General features: G+C 41.8%; 1 protein-coding gene across 4 annotated transcripts in view; it reads left to right on the top strand.

Annotated features, from left to right (window-relative positions):
- Nucleotides 1-1,668: 1,668 nt before the first annotated feature.
- AUH (AU RNA binding methylglutaconyl-CoA hydratase) overlaps nt 1,669-17,402 on the top strand; it is a 68,502-nt gene continuing 52,768 nt past the window's right edge. For 2 of the 4 annotated variants that reach the window (XR_009555263.1, XM_060235495.1), the window contains exons 1-4: nt 1,751-1,974; nt 7,487-7,554; nt 7,635-7,722; nt 14,497-14,583. Coding sequence is in view for 3 of the 4 variants with exons in the window: in XM_060235495.1 (XP_060091478.1) it covers nt 1,761-1,974; nt 7,487-7,554; nt 7,635-7,722; nt 14,497-14,583 (457 nt within the window). In the remaining variant the exon portion in view is untranslated. Of the gene's footprint in view, nt 1,975-7,486; nt 7,555-7,634; nt 7,723-14,496; nt 14,584-17,402 lie in introns of all 4 variants that reach the window. The other 2 variants (XM_060235494.1, XM_060235496.1) reach the window with 2 other exon arrangements.

Below are 17,402 nucleotides of genomic sequence, written 5' to 3'. Positions count from 1 at the left end.
CGACAATAGCAGTCAGTACCGCAACATGCGCTAGAGAGGAAGCTGTTACATTGTCATTACAGCATAATGACAATGATAGAGTTAAGCTGGGACCTGTAGTACTAACTGTTACTATACCCGCGCACCAGACATAGCTCATCTATCCCCCCTGCAGCGGCCGTGACATGCGCAGCATGCACTGTACATCCCCCGCGCCTGTCTGTTGTGGTGGCTGCCGTTACTGTACAAGGCCGCAGGCCATCAGTTCTCCGTCTTCTGCATCTCTCTCCCTTCCCCACACCACACACCCCGGCCTGGGAACTCACCTCACCTCGGTATCGCCTCACACTCTGTCTCCGCCGCCTAAGCCCAGTGCCAGAAGTGTGCGTTGCTAACGCGAGTTTAGGTCGAACGTCACTTCCAGTCTGATTTTGCCATAACCTGGCGGGCCGCATCTGGCCCGCGGGCCATAGTTTGAGGACCCCTGCGCTAAATGGAACCTGCAGGTGTGGGTTTAGAGATTTTGTTGTTTGGGGAAGACAAATGCCTTTGGATCTTGCTTCTTTATTTGGTAGGATGCATCAGAATGGCCCTAGGTTAGACTTGATGATTTCATCCAGACAGTAAGGTTCTTGGGTTCTATAAAGCCGGGGTTCCCAACCCCCAGACCAGTACTGGTCCATGGTCTGTTAGCAAAGAGGCCATAGAGCAAGGCACAGCAGCCCCACCACCCCTTTTGCCTGCCTGGGACCCAGGTGGATGAAAGAGGCAGCACGGCCTCACTCCAAAGGCCACAACCTCATTCATCCGCAGGGGTCCCAGGTGGGCGGAAGGGGCAGGGTGGCAGCGACCTTTGGCTACCCCTCATTTAAAGATCAGCTGATTGGCAGGGGGCTTTAAGGGGGAGGGGAGGCAGATCAGATGCTTCTGCTGCTGGCCACCTAGTAGGGAGGGGGCAGAAGCAGCCGCAGTCCTCCCATTTAAAGACCCCCATGGGGGGCAGGGGCAGGATGTGAGTGGCCTGGGACGGCAAAAAAACCAGCGCTGCCTCCTCCCCGGTCCATGGAAAAATTGTCTTTCTCAAAACCGGTCTCTGGTGCCAAAAAGGTTGGGAGCTACTACTATAAAGTTGAAAGCACCAGGTAGAAAAGGTGGAGACATGTGATGGGCTACTGTAGGGTAGAAGTGAGCCTGGTAGTTTAAAAATTAATCTTTACTTTGAAACATGAGAGATACAGAAAGTCAGGTATAGATCTGATTTTTTTTTAAGAACTCAGGGAAGGAAAACCTGCTGCTACATTTTTCAGTGTTTGGCATCAGGAATTCTTTGTCCATTCACAACAAAAGGTTGCACTTAATTTCATAATGAAAGGAACAATTTTAATCAGGCCTACTTGAAAATAATTTAATTCAATGGATCTTACTTCCATGAGGGATTGCATAGGACTGCGGCTGCAATGTATTATGCAGTAAATAAATCGTTCAGGCTTTCACTAATACCGGAAAGGTTTCTAGAAAGCAACCAACTCTTTCTATGAATGCCCGTAGCTGTCTGTAAAGGGAAGGTTGACCGCCTTTCGGTTTTCCCCTTGTCCATCGAGCTCTGGCATCGGCGGCGGGGATAGAGAAAGGTGGACAAACACTCTCCTTCGCGCTGAGTGAAATGGCGTCCTGTTCCAGGCACACTGTAGGATAGATCCACGTCGCCCGCTGTACGTAAGAGTCACGTGGGGTCGCACTGGGAAGCGGCAGGGACTGAGGCAAGGGGCTTGTAAACAGGCATGGCGGCGGCATCAGCAGCCTCGATGGCCTTAAACCTTCTTCAGCGTCGAGGTGGTTTAGCTGCAGTGGCGGCTGCCGCTGCTCTCTCTTGCTCCTCCTCTTCGCCCTCTCTGGCGCGAGGGCGCTGCTCTGCCGTGAGAGGATACAGCTCTGAGGCGAAAGGGGGGGAGGAGGAGGAGCTGCGAGTCCGGTACTTGGGCGATGAGCACAAAGGTAACGTCGGCAGCCGGAGGGGAGGGGGCTCGGTGGTCACCGCAGAGAATGCAGCCAACCCCTCCCTCCCTCCGCTCCTTTCGCCTTTGCCCGGTTCATAGGAGGCGCCTCGACCACTGCGTCGCGCAAGCTGGGTCTTGTAGCTTGGCAGAAAAACCTCCTCTGAGGCGACGCGCTCACTGTTTCTCAACTCACAGGGAATGATGACTAATGGCTCTGCCCTTTACATTCCCAAAGGGGGATGGGGGTGGGGAGTACATTACAATGCTGACGCGGCCCGTCTTGTCTTCATGCGCAACGCTCTCGACCCTAGTAAAAACGCGACCATATGTCAGTGGGATTAAGCTTTATTCTTCATAGAGACTTTTTGTATCCTCCCTGCCCTGGATTTCTTGTTTTGTAGGCTGCTTGTCGCTTGAATTTAATCACTCCTCCTTTCCCCTTTCCTTACACCTAGAGTGGCCAGCTAGCACGAGGGGGGAGGACTATGGAAATGGCAGGTGACAATTTTCGTGACATAGAGGTGAATAATGCCTCATTTAGTCTCTTTCAAAGGCATATGACAGTTTTCTTCAGACCAGTTGGCAACCCTACTCTCAAACCAGATTTCTGTGTGGTATAGTTTATGAAGTGTGACAGTGCTTAGGTATCCTTGCCAGGGAGATTAATTCCTTGTTTCAAAAGCACCACACTGCAGCGATTATCCCACGTGTCAAATGTTTTCAGTATGCTTTGTATTTTACTGTTAGATCTTACAAGTATAGTTCAAATGTGTGTTTGGGCACCTCCTCCCAGTACTGCTTTAGAACCAGTGTGGTGTAGAGTTCCAGCGTAGTGTGGTCAGCTCCAGAGTTGCTATCTATCAGCCTAACCTATTTCAACAGAAGTGGAACAAAGAAGTGGAACAAAGCTCTAGGCTGTGTGATTCCAGATGAAGTTTGGAATTGTAGGTTTTCTTATGGCTCCAACTTCTCAGTTTGTCTGTTACTTCAAGAGAAAGTAATAAAGATGATACATTAATGGCACCTCAGTCAGGAATTACAAATCAGGTATCCGTGCTGGTACTGTAAAAACCATAATGCTGATTTCATTCACATGTGGTGGTGTCTATGTGCAAAGGAGTTTTGGGGTTAAAAATTTAAAATGATAACATTTGGACTCAAAATAGATTTACAATTAAGGCTGAAAGTTTCACTTTTTGATTGTGTGTCAATGGTCTTAAAAATTTCAGTTGAATATCTTAAATGTAGTTACATTGGCATGTATGGTGTTGACAAGATACTGGAAACAATCTTCTGAATATGCACTTATGGGCAGGGTAAATAAAAGACCTGTCAATGACAATGAAATTAACTTGTTTACAGTGTGATTCCAAACAATTATGTGTGTAATCCCCCAATTTACTTATTTGTATTAATATTTGTGTGTTAAGAGAAAGAAAAAACACGCTGGGCTTTTGAGCTGGTGTCAGGCTTGCCTAGGCCATTCAGGTCAGTAGGACACACTACTTTCACATGGTGACAATTCAGTCTTGCTAGTTAACATTCTTTCAGTCTCCAATAACCTGATTTGGATTGTTTCCACTTGAAGTGCTTTCTTTATCATTAATCCACAGCTTCATAACTAACCAAGTTAATTATTCTAGGTTTATGTCATAATTCAAATGACAAAAAGAAGGGTGTTCTTTTCCTTAAGATAGGCTAATTCGCTTTTATAAGTATTGGGAGATGTGAAGTTTGATTTCTTTTCTCTGAGGTGCTATGATGTTATGTTCTACTAATTACCTGGAATAAAAAGGTTGTTTTAAAGTAAGCATGTAGGAGGCTGAGTACCAATTACTTCTTGAAAGTTCCCACATGAAAAGCTGTGGTGAAGTCTGTAATCATTTCCCTTACATCTGCTAGACTATTTGAAAGTTATTAGTTGCATTCCTGTGACTAAGGGTATTCAACCTACGAGCGTTTGGTGGTGGTATGCATCTTCAGATGCATAGTATCTTATCACTGTGTTTGCAGTACTGATTCATACAAGTCTCAGGAAAGGGGAAAATGTAGGAATGGAATCCCATTTGCCAGCCTAGTCTTTTCCAGGTATTCTCTTCTCTGTCACAGCTTAGATGCAAGTACTTCATCTTCCCTTTTAAATTTTATTTACCTCTGTTTTATAAAGTAGCCTTTCTCTGTGTATAGGTAAGCTACTTGAAATATAAATATTTATTTGTTTAAAATAAACAAATTGTTTAAAAAAATAAAATGTCTTTGCTTTGGAAGTGTTATATCCCACCTTATGATCAAATTAGTTCCAAGGGAAATGTAACACTGACTAAAACAATATAAGAAACGCAGCATCATATGGAATGTGCTCCAGTCACCTCTTGGCAGTGGAGCATTTGAGAGAGACAGAAAGAGAGAGAGAGAGGTGATGTTAAAGCTTCTTGCAACATCTCTTATGTTCTGTTATCCTCACAGGACCTATGTGCTTGCACATCAAAGCTTATACCTGAATAAAATTTTGTTGGTCTTAAAAGTGTTAATGTACTCAAACTTTGTTCTGCTACTACCCACTGCTACCCACTTGAATGGAAGTTCTGCAGTTAGTGTTGTACAATCCTGTTCTTGGATCTTGACATGTTGCTAATGTAGTGCTAGTTCCTATGCTGTCTTTATAGAGAAGAGAAATCCCAAGGAGCTGTTAGCATAACAGCTACACTGAAGGCCATAGCAACATTGTTCACACCCATGAATCAGGGATTGCTGTGCCAACAATGGCCTTGTTTTACCCATATATGGAAGCAGCTGACCCATGCTGGCATGCCTTGCCGATGTCAGCCTGTCCCCACCTATGAAATAGAACAAGGAAAGGACAAAGGAAATAAAGCACCCCCTGACTTATGGAGGGGTGTGGTATATTCAGCAGGAACGCTACAGAGCTCACAGTTGTAGTAATTAGATGGAGGGGTTCAAATCTTCTCTAAAACTCATGTGCCCTTTGAGATCTGTAAAAACAGGAAAGGAAGCATGGCTATTCCACCCTTATCTGTCAGACACCAACACAACTCATTTGGTAGAAGCCTAGGGCCTTTCCACATAAGGGTCCAGATCTGGTGTGTAATGCTTTGAGGAGATAAACCCCCCCCCCCCCCAAAAAAAAAACCTAATGGAAAAGCAGGGAATAGGGCAAAGTTCACAATCGGCAGCAAGTGAGGAGGAGGTAAGATTAGTACCCACACCTAGCTAACAGTGGAGAGCAGTCCTCTAACTATACAGTTAACCGGGAATTCACAGGGAAAAAATGAGGCATTTACAATCTTTTGGACTTAATTCTGTGACAATATGGAAGACTGCAGAATCAGGGCTTTTTTGTAACAGGAACTCCTTTGCATATTAGCCCCCCCCCCCTACCCCCATGTAGCCAATCCTGGAACTTACAGTAGGCCCTGTACTAAGAAGCCTATTGTAAGCTCTTGGAGGACTGGCTACATCAGGGATGTGCAGCCTAATATTCACAGGAGTTCCTGCTACAAAAAAAGCCCTGTCAGAATAAAGTATACTTGGCATGTGTCTTGTCCCAACTGAAACCTTACATTTGGTTAATTACCAAATAGTGTAGTAAAGAGATGAAAGAGCAGCAAAGAGTCCACTGGGCCCTTGAAATTTTTGGTGTTATACATCACAGCAGCTCTTGTTCTCCATGTCTTTTTCTTATCTTGTAGCCTGCATGGTTTATCACATACTAGCAGTGATCAGGGGATTATGTGTCAGGAAGAGCCTGCTGTTTTCTCTCTTGCTAGAGCTCACATTTCTCACTGTTGGATATCCCTCCAACATGAGTCTCAAGCAAAAAACAGCTAAGGCTGGATATAGATCCCTGTCTGTAAGACCCCACTAAAATAAACAGTTATAAAAAATCCACATATTTATTGAACAGCATCAGGAGTGCAGTTCCAAAAGGAAGTCAGTTGAATTGCGTTGTGATTATTAATAAATTACAATAATCATTTATAGCCCACCTTTCTCACTGAGACCCAGAAGTGAGTTACAAAATAAGAAATAATTGAGTCAAAGATCTCTAATAAAACATAGCATGATAAACTACAGAATTGAAAGTAATGCAAGAAAAACACTGTTTAAGATGACAAAGTTATTTAAGGCTTGACATGCTGTAATGCAGGAAGGCATTCATTGCAGAAAAAAAGGGTGATACATACAGTAAACATTGTGATAGACTGCAATACTATCCCTTTATGAGGCTGCCCTCCAAATAATTTGTTTTGTGCATTCTGTGCTTCTGAAAGCTGTGGTGACAGAATTGCAGGTACAGTTGTCCCCATTAGTGTATGTCCCTGACAAGTGTTACTGTGCTGGTCCTATAACTATGTTAAATAGCTTGAATGGTATAGGACCCAGGCTGGCAACCCTACAGCAGAGCAGGTAGATGCATTATGATTACTTCAGCCATTTGCCATGTTGTAGACTAAGCAGATCCTCACACAGTATTATGCTGTGAATGTAATCCTTCCTGGCTTCTGCTATGGAGAGCCAAAAGAGAGACAAGGACAGTAATGATTTGTAGTTACAGTTATGCCAATAAAGGTTTTTGGAATTGGAATTGAATTTGTACTAACAACAAACAGCATCAAGCTTAACATGAACTGTACATTGGAGAGAATAGTTGTTTTCCAGATGCTGTGCCTCTTATTCTTCCCTTTGAGATTTTCATACAGTCAATTTGCTGGTATTTGTCTCTTGTAAGGAGTTGAAATTCTGACTTGCAGTTTGTGTTTTTCCATGGGGCTCGTAACTGACTGTGGTAATGGTTGGGGGCTGATAGTCATCCAAAATGTGGTTGTGGGTCTGTGCCCCTCACATGCATGTGGGATTACAGCTTTATGACATGGTGTTGTTTGGTTATGTTCTGCTAGAACAACTCAAGTTAATAATGTTTTAATAATGTAATTAAAAACAAAACAAAAAAGAGCAATGGCTTTGGAATTTGGAATGTGTGTTTGTCTCTGTCACACAAAATTACTTTTTAAAGTTTTGCACGGTCCAGTTTTTTCTAGTTTGGTGTAGTGGTTAAGTTTGCAGACTCATCCTGGAGAACTGGATTTGATTCCCCACTCCTCCACCTGCACCTGCTGGTATGACCTTGAGCCAGTCACAAGTTCTCACAGAGCTGTTTCTCTCAAGAGCAGTTTCTGTCAGAACTCTCTCAGCTCCGCCTACTTCACAGGGTGTCTGTTGTGGAAAGGGAAAGAAGATTGTAAGCCTCTTGAGACTCCTTTGGGTAGTGAAGGGTGGGGTATAAATCCTCTCTCCTTCAATATATTTCCTAAATAATTTAAGCCGTTATTGGTATAAGGCTATCATTCATGGAAATATTCTGTTTGCATGCATAATAAAATATGTAGATCAGGATTCATTTTTGCATGTGGTTAACATACTCAATTTTGAAAGGTGGCACTAAACCTCTTCATACAGACATTTGATTAATTTTTGTCTTCCTTGTGCAGGAATTGTAGTACTTGGAATAAACAGAGCACATTCAAAAAATGCACTTAATAAAAATGTTATTAAAATGGTAAGTGGATAAACCTTTCATCTTTATGAATATAAATATTTAAGATAAGTGTGGATAACTTGCACACCCTTTCTCTGTAGATATCAAAAGTTCTGGAAGCTTTGAAAAATGACAAAAAAGTACGGACGGTTATATTCCGAAGTGAAGTTCCTGGGGTATTTTGTGCTGGTATGCAAATTTTAACTTTACTAATTTTAATATTACTCTGTATTTGGAAATCTGTGAAAATGACTAATAATCCAAAAGCTGTTTCAGAAAATCCAGCCTTTGGGGAAAACTATATTAAAGAAATATCTGCTATTCTGTTTTTAAGGTTCTGGAAAGTAAATTATTCATAATAGTGAAACTTTCGTTTGTATTTCTAAAATTATCCTAGAATAAGATTAGCAGACGTTTGGAGAACATCTGTCATTGTGTACACCTATTCTGCCATAAATTAGTCAGATACTGTTGTTAAAACCAAATGCTGCGTTCTGAAATTTCTGGTTATTTATGGACAAAAACATCTAAATATAGATCAGTAATATAGGAATAGATCAAAAATATATGCCTTCAAGTTTTTAGGCCAAAGGCTGCTCGCCTAAAGTACCTTCACTATTTCAAGTGTAGGAAGGACTTGTAGGATACAAAATTTTCATGGTTGTGTATATTGATAAACTGTACTTTATACAGTTATGCTTTCATGAGGCAAAGTATTACGATTCACACATGTATTTGCATACTTGTTACTGTATAAATAAGGTTGTCATTATACATTTTGAAGGTGAAATAAAAGTGTGGCAAGAGCCTGCAAGTGCATTCCATTTTAAAAGTCTCTTCGTGCCTGGATTAATTGTTACGATATGTATGCATACAGAAGCTGGAAAGAAATCTTACTGCATATTCTCTTTCTGTTAATTTCCTTGCATTATTTCAATAAAATAACCGAAGACTATTCTACGGTATGATGGTAATATAACATTTTAAGCCCATATACCTAATTTGTGATCTTAACCATTTTATTGGTTTCTTTTAGTGGCTTGTTTTATATCATATTATTTTGATTGTAAGATGTCTCAAGAGGGTCTCTTCAGAGGTGGCATAGAAATATTCCAAATAAATAGTTATAATAAATTTTTATACAATATATATTTATATTTTATTCTGGTGTTATGGTACCAAAGAACTTATTTTTAAAATTTTGTTGGAATTAATATAATATAGATTTACATTATAAGGGCATTTCAGCATCCTTTAGCTCTTCCAGTATCAATAGACTTGTATACATAGGTTTTTCAAAGTAGAATTAAGGAGTTGCTGGAGCAGGTTATACTTTCTTCTGTCTTGACAGTTGGAAACTTTTGTCTTATTAGACCAGCGATATCCAAAGTTAATAAACAAATGCATCATGACTAAAACATTGTTTCTCTGTACTTTCTTCCCTTTGTCATATTTCGCCTTCTCAGTTTGCAAGTTATTTATTCTTTTCCACCACTGTTATTCCGCCAGAAAACTACTTCCTTGCTTGCTTCCATTTCTCATTCTACCAGTCTACCAGACCTTATTGTTTTTTAAGTTCATTTCCCCACTTTAGGACTTTGCTTGATTGTATTTATGGATGAATTGTAAACAGCAGATTGGTAATAGTCACTGTCACATAAACTATTTAGCCAAGGGGCTAGAAGTCATTAAAAGCATGTGAAAAGCAATGAGACTGAAAATGGCTTGATTTGTGCCAAATTTGATAACGTGTTTGTAAACAATGTACAAGCACAGATGTGTGAAATGAGGAACAGGCAAGAAAGGATAACAGCAACAAACCTTCATGTGAAAGCCTACAAGGTATTATTCTGTCATGCTCTTTTCATTGCATGTATAAAACTGGTAAACTGCTTGTTGGATGAGGAGTTTTCATAAATGTTAGGAAAACCTAGTTTGCAGTTAACTTTCATCCTGCCCAACTCTTTCCACTCTGGTGTGCCTTGAGTTTCTAGTTGTGGTAGGGGACTGCATTTGAGCTAATGACCTGAAGGGAGATGTACCTCAAACTGTTATGTGTAACTATTGGAAAGACAAGAAATGGTCTTTTTTCATTGTTTGAGTTTTGGGTATTTCTACAATAGTAGCTGTAGAAGTTCCTGATGTAGGCATAATGCATTATTGAAAATCTATAAAGCCTACGCTTTATGTGTCCTTTTGGCAAAAGAAAAGCATACTAGGTACATCACTAGCCTGTCAGGGGAGGGAAGGATATAAATCTGATTAAATAAAGTAAAAATAAATTACTAGATTTTTGTCATCTTTGGTTTCTAATATATCTTGGCTATTTCTGTAACGTGAGTGGGGTGATTGTACGAAGTATTTGAGTTACATTTCATTATGTATATATGTGCATTTAGTCTATTAAGCATAAAACCTGATCCCCTCTTTATGTAGACAAGTGGTTTGTTTTTAGATTAAGTAAAAATATTTCAATACCTGGTTTTAATTTTGATGTCCCCTGTCCTGTCACAATTGTAGCTATTAAAGCTGGTAACAACTGTTATGCCATATTTTTTTCCCTCAGGAGATGTGAACATGAAATGTTAAATTATAAAATATAGGCTTTTTGGATACATTCAGTAGTTTTGATACACATAATTTGCTTTCATGTATATTATTCATGTGTATACGGTATATCCTTATATATCATCACAGTGCTGGAAATTATTCATGGTCAAGTTTATGCTATGAAAACTGTGATGATTTTTCAGAATTGCTGTCTTGAATGATCAAATCCAGTATTTATGGGCAAAGATACACACTTTGTGACCATTGGTTTATCTACAGATGACTCTTCCCCCTGTAAAATCTCATGGCTCCACCTTCTAAAAAATGAAAAGGATTATTTAGTCTGCTGCTTATTCATTACTGTGCTTCAGGAATATGGAAAAATTATAAAACAGGGATTGACAGATCCCAGGTACCATGTCTCTGTGATGCCTAGAACTTTCAATAATCATTTTATTGCAGCATTTCTCATCAATTCCCAGTGAAATTACAAATCGTTGGATCCAGCCAGTTTTATTACTAGTGAGAGAGAACGGGGTTTCCTTTGACTACAAAAGGGCTATGTTTGATATCAAAAGATCCTCTTGGGAAAAGGTCATGTGGCAATGACGTGAGGTAGAAAATTTTGCAGTACTGTATTTTCCATGGAAAAATTTCCACTTCACGTATGTCAATATATCTTTATCTATAGTCATGGCAAATGTGCTGGAATTCAATTAGATGAATATGAGATAAGGCAAACCTCAGTACTTGTAAATGGTATGTTTGTATTTTTCTGCTAATATTATTTAAACTTTGTTAAGGCCAGGGCTTTTTTTGAGCAGGAACGCACAGGAATGCAGTTCTGGCTGGCTTGGTGTCAGGGGTTGTGACCTAATATGCAAATGAGTTCCTGCTGGGCCTTTTTAACCAAAAAAGCCCTGGTTAAGGCTATTTAAATTTGACTAGCAAAAATTCCAGATTTTCCCAGGAAACCCAGCATCACTGCTATGCGGAATAGGGGCTTTAATGAAGAAGGAGATTGGCAGAGTATGGCAGTCATCCTCCAGAAGTTCTACCCAGAGCTTTTTTTCTGGAAAAAGTTGCTGGAACTCTAAAGAAGGAAATGAAGGAGAAACACATGGGTGCCCCTCATGAACTTGTCAACATTTTTTGAGAGTTCTGTTTCCACAAAGAGGTTCCAGGACTCTGTTCTGCTGCATTCCCCCAGAAAAAAAGCCCTGGTCTCATCTCTTCTCCAGGGCTCCGAATCAGTCATGATTTTGGTCTCATGAGAATCCAAGTGATTGTCACCCTGTTAGAGCCTGTGGAATTGCACTGGATGGGAGGGGTAAGCTTAACAAGGGGGAAGACTTCCCCCCCCCCCAGTCAGGAATTTGTGACTGAATAGCAGCATCAGCCAGGTTTTTATTTGGCTTTTCCCTTGATGACCTGGTGGAGACCTGGCAAAACCAGCTATCCTGGGCTATCAACGAGATCGCACCTCAACGTCCTCTGTGCCCTCGTGTGAGGCTGGCTTCATGGTATACCTTGGAGCTACGTCAGCTGAAACAAGGGCTCAGACAACTAGAGAGGCAGTGGCGGCATACTCGGGACGAAGCGACGAGAACATCTTATAGAACATTTATAAGGTCTTATGAGATGGCAGTCAAGGCCGCAAGAAAGATTACTTTGTGGCCAAGATTGCATCTGCAAATTCACGCCCGGCACAATTGTTTAGAATAATTGGAAATCTTATTACACTGCCTCAAGGCAGACCAAATGTGAGAGAATTAGAGATAAGCTGTGAGGCTTTTGCAAAATATTTTGCAGATAAAATCACGTCGCTCCGCCAAGACCTGCCTACCATATTGGATACAGTACAGGAACTTGAGGCTCCGTGCCTGTCTTCTGGCTTAGTTCTGGGTCACTTCGACCCACTCAGCCTGGAGGAAGTTGACGGAATTCTCTCTGCTGCACGCCCAACAACTTGTGATTTGGACCCTTGCCCCTCCTGGCTGATTAAACCTTGCCAGAGGGAGCTCAGATGTCCTTTACGGGACATCATAAATAGATCCCTCTTGGAGGGGTGCTTTCCAACACCCTTGAAAGAGGCTTTGGTCCGTCCCCTCCTGAAAAAACATACAGCAGACGCGGCCGAATTGGCAAACTTCGGTCTCTAATTTACCATTTTTAGGTAAAATTATTGAGAGGGCAGTGGCGTTGCAGCTGAAGGGTTTTCTGGACGACGCTTCCATCCTAGACCCTTGCCAGTCCGGCTTCCGTCCGGGCCTTGCAACAGTGATTCATGTGACGGTCAACTCAAGATTGGATTACTGTAATGCCCTCTACATAGGGCTGCCTCTGTGCCGAACCTGGAAGCTGCAACTGGTGCAGAACGCGGCGGCTAGGCTGTTACATACAGCCGGGGCTGCGCGGACTGCACTGGCTGCCAGTTACATACCGGGTTCATTACAAAGTGCTGGTTATTACCTTTAAAGCCCTATATGGTCGAGGACCTGCCTACCTGAGGGACCGTCTTTCCCCATACGAGCCCCAGAGATCACTGAGGTCAGCGGGGAAGAACAAGCTGGCTATCCCTGGGCCAAAGGAGGCAAAACTGCAGAACACCCACACACGGGCCTTCTCCATTGTAGCTCCACACCTTTGGAACCAGCTCCCAGAAGAGGTGCGGGCCCTGCGGAGTCTTGACCAATTCCGCAGGGCCTGCAAGATGGCCTTTGCGGATTGCTGATTGAATGATTGATGGATTCGCCTCAGTGACTTTCACCATCATGCCAACTGACAGAATAGCACCAGAAATGCTTTATTGTCAATTTTAAACTAGAACGGTTTTAAGACTAATGTTGATTTTAAAAGTTTGTATAATTATTGTATGGACATGTTGTTAGCCGCCCTGAGGGAGGGCAGGATATAAATAAAATCTATTATTATTATTATAAGGGTTTGGGGTTGGCTTAGGGAAGAAAAGTTGTTTTAGTGAGTAAAGGGCCCAACATTTCTAACTTAATACTTGACAAGAACTATTAAAAAAGCAGTCTGGAGTGGATTCTGTCTGGTAATAAGTTTCAGTGAAACCTTTAAGCGGATGTACCTATTTGAAGACAGGGGAATTAAATCTCAGCTCAAGGTTTATTTACTATATTTTGAGGCTCAGCTAGGAAGTAGTATTCTCATTGGGGAAAGTTTCTGACCTATGAGGTTGAAGTTAAGAGCCAGTTTCGCTTTATATACTGAAGCATTCCACACAAAACATTTACCCTATTAATTTTATTTTCCAGTAAATATTGATTGATCATCTCCCTCTGTGTGTTGTTTTTCTAGTCAAATATATATGAAAAAAAAAAGAATTTCTTACTTTTAAATAATTATACCATTGTTCTAGCAAGGTCCCAAATAAGGTACCTTTAAGAAGCACTCACATACTGCCAAACTTTTAACCTAAACTTTTGTTCCTTGTACCTGATTGTGGATGGTATTAAAAAGAGAAAGAGAGAGAGAGAGAGGGTAGAGTGTGGGACTGGACATCTGTAAGTCCAGTGGAAAATTGCCTCAGAGCCACCCCCCTCCTCCAGGGTGATGTCGCATCACGCCTCAAATAAAAAATATAATGGGAATTGCATTACCCCTTGAGCCACATATTCTCCTTTTGAATATATGGAAAGGTTTTAACATAATTTACTAAAAGAATTAATTATGTTGATGTTGACAGCAGCAAAACTTTGGGAATATTTCATTTTGGATAAGTTGGCTGATACTATTGTTACTGTTAAAAAAATCTGGACTGCATTTGTTATTAGATAAATGGTTGCCCTTCTTGAATTATGTGTTGGGCAAGGAATTTGTGCCTGGGCGTGATGTACATTTAGATAGTACTGTATTATTATTGGTGTTTCATTAATTATCAATATTTGGTTGCTTATTGTTTTTTCTCTACACTGTTTCATGTGTGTTAATTCTGTAACTATTTATTTTTCAATAAACCTGTTGAAGGGGGGGGCACACTGGTACAGGTGTGACACTGCATTGGATTAACTCCAAAAAGAGTAGGAAGGAATGAATGGATATTCCATAGTGAAGAGAAATGAGTAAATTAAGTCTATGGGATCTCCTGACCATGATTATGGGATGTAAACTTTTATTTTCACTGAACAGTGTCCCATCCCTCCATAGATTACAAATTTGTATAACATTTCTATTCTATTCAGATGCTTAATAGATTGCTTGCATAAATATTGCAGTCATTATATAATAAAAACTATTATGGGAAGATCCTCTACTGTTAAATTTCATTGCAAATGCTGGTTTGATTTTCTTGGAATATGAACAGTGCCATTGTAATTAATGTAAGGTAATATTTTAGTACACTATTAAAGGTTTGATATTACTATGACCATAAAATCTCACTTGCAGGTGCAGACCTTAAAGAACGAGCCAAAATGCATTCTAGTGAAGTAAGCTCTTTTGTTTCCAGAGCAAGAGCAACTATTAATGATATAGGTAAGTAAAGGTCCCTATGGTCATAAACATGAGCATTAATATCTGGCCTCAAGATTTGTTTCACTGTGAAGTACCTCAAACAGCAAACATCTAAAAATCTAATATTAAAAAAAATCTTAAATAATGAATATTTGGCTTTTAGTTTAAAAAGTATCTAAGTCTTTACAACTGTTGTATTATTTAACTCACTGAGTCATTTCAGAGCACAATTTGTGATACACATTCATTGGAAAATGTGAGCTTTTTGCTCTGTCATTGTATACAGATTATCAAAATTCTCTTGCATTCATGGTCAGAGTTCCCTCTAAGCTGTACTAGGGGGTGCTGGCACACTAAATTTGAGCCAGCAGCACAGGGAGAATTGTTACAGCCCACAACTGAGAAGGCATTTTCCCCCTCCATTGGAAACAATGGAGGATGGGGGCACTTCCTTCTGGGGCCCATAAATTGGACCCCCTGGTCCAATCTTTTTGAAACGGGGGGGGGGGCAAGATTTGAGGAGAGGCACCAGATGCTATGCTGAAAATGTGGTGCCTTTACCTCATAAAGGCACCCCCCAGCAATACTCCCTCTAAGCTGTGGAGTCTTATGAGCAAAAATTCTACCTTGGGAGCTACTGCATAAATTACTTTGCTCTGGGGCCATTTTTCCTGAGTTAAGATAAAAATGTGTGAGCTGGAGGCTAACAAACTGTGAGCTAGTTCAAACTAACTCAGCTTAGAGGGAACACTGCCCCCAAGCCCCAGATACCCCCTGATTGAGGCCAGGTCTACCAATATAGTGGAAAGGGGTGGGTAGGCCTGTTCTCTAGAGGCCAGATATGTCAATATAGTGGAAGGGAGTGGATAGACCTGTTCTCCAGAGGCCAGGTCTATCAATATAGTGGAATGGGGAAGGTAGACCTGTTCTCTGGAGGCCAGGTCTATCAATATAGTGGAATGGGGAAGGTAGACCTGTTCTCTGGAGGCCAGGTCTATCAATATAGTGGAATGGGGAAGGTAGACCTGTTCTCTGGAGGCCTGGTCTACCCACATAGAGGACATTTTCTGTAATGAAATTTGATTTGATTCTATTTTCCTTTATAATCTTTAAATTATTCCTAAAGATATAGTGATATATAGTTTAAAAGAATTACGGTTACAGAAATAATATTCTAAAAACTTAATTTATGCAATAGTCAAATGTAGAATCATTCACAACTTTAATGCTACTAGCGTTTTTTTCTCATGAGGTAGAATTTTCGCTCACAGCGCTGGAGCTTAGAGGGAACATTGCATTAATTATGTTGCTATTTTAGTACTTAGTAATTATCTTAGTACTACGGGAACTTTTTATTATGAAGCAAGCACTTATGAAAGGCTAAGGCAGGGGTGTTGAACATGCAGTTCAGGGGCCGAATCAGGCCCTTGGAGGGCTCCTATCAGGCCCCCAAGCAATTGGCTGTCATCTGCTTCCTTTTCCCTATATCTTGCTTGCTTCTGCATAACACCTTGCTTTGCAAGGCTTGCTCAATTGCACAGCTTAGCTACTGAGCCAAGCCTCTCTTCCTTCTATTGGCTGATGCTCCCCCGCCCCCAGTCCCCTGGGGAAGGAAGGAAAGAGCCACAGCTTCCTTTGCCCAGTTTCCTGGATCCCATGGGAGAAATACAACGAAAACATCTTTAAAACCAATGAGTGCTAACGTTTTAAGCATGTTTTAAGTTTTTAAAAATATATATTTGGGTTTGTCTGTGTTCTTTATAAAATTTATATCTCTGCTACCTAATCTTAAGTAGGTACACACATGGCCTGGCCCAGCATGGCTCGGCCCAACCCAACATGGCCTGGCCCAACAAGGTCTCATTTATGTTAGATCCGGCCCTCATAACAAATGAGTTCTTCTTCAGTGGGGGAAGTCATCCATGGGTTGGTTAGGTCACACCTCCGCTCACTCAGATAGGCCTATGCAAAATTCTTTATTGTGTGCCTGCTATAGGAGTGGCCTGGACTGACACTCTCCAGTTTTGTATAGCCCTGCGCTCAATAGGCAGCTTGAGCTCCAGCTCCACACATACGCATGCAAGTTAAAGTTAAAAAGGAGAGAGAAAAATACATTCTCCCCCCCCCCCCCCTCCACTCACTGCCAGTTGATCCAAGGCAAAACAATTGCAAATGCAGTCCATGCTGGTGGCCAACAATCCAGCAACTGTGGAGACAAAGAAAACCGCAAGGAAGAAACCTCCCCGCCTCCCCTGTCCGAGGTTTTGGAAGGAGGAAAGGTGCGGGAGGCAGAATCAGCTGCACCGAGTCAGGATACTGGCTCCTCTACTTCATCCTCCGAGGATATGGAGGTTGTAGGGGGAGCAGAAAATGAGGTGCACAGTCAGGCAGCAACTGCAACGGGCTGGTAGAGCGGTCCGAGCACACAGGCTCTCATTCTCCACCACCCCCGAAGAAGGCAGCAAAAAAATGGAACGGCACAGCGCCCGGAGGAGTGAAGAGGCAACGCAGGAAAAACAAAATGCCGCCAAGCCTTTGTGGTGAGACCGAACAGTCGCAGGGGGTGGGGGGAGGAGTGGGTGGAGGCCCTACAGGCAGCGCACCAAAACAAACCCAGGAGCCAGGCATTGGCTTCTGGGGGGATGGGAACTCTTGCTTTTTGGGGGACAGGAAGTCCATCCAAACCAGATCCCCTTGCAGCTGCAACTGCTCCAGCAACAGCAGATTCAGGCCCCAGCCCAGCAACAATATCTCCAGGCCCCAGCGCCTGAGTCTCCCAAAGGGGCACCTGGACCAGTAGTTCCTGTGCAATTCCAACCGGGCCCAGCCTGACTGTGGCC

Source organism: Heteronotia binoei, chromosome 4, assembly GCF_032191835.1.
Source record: "Heteronotia binoei isolate CCM8104 ecotype False Entrance Well chromosome 4, APGP_CSIRO_Hbin_v1, whole genome shotgun sequence".
In the NCBI taxonomy this organism is placed as follows: Eukaryota; Metazoa; Chordata; class Lepidosauria; order Squamata; family Gekkonidae; genus Heteronotia; species Heteronotia binoei.
Note: the sequence above shows the minus strand (reverse complement) of the source record. Positions and strands in the feature narration are given on the sequence as shown.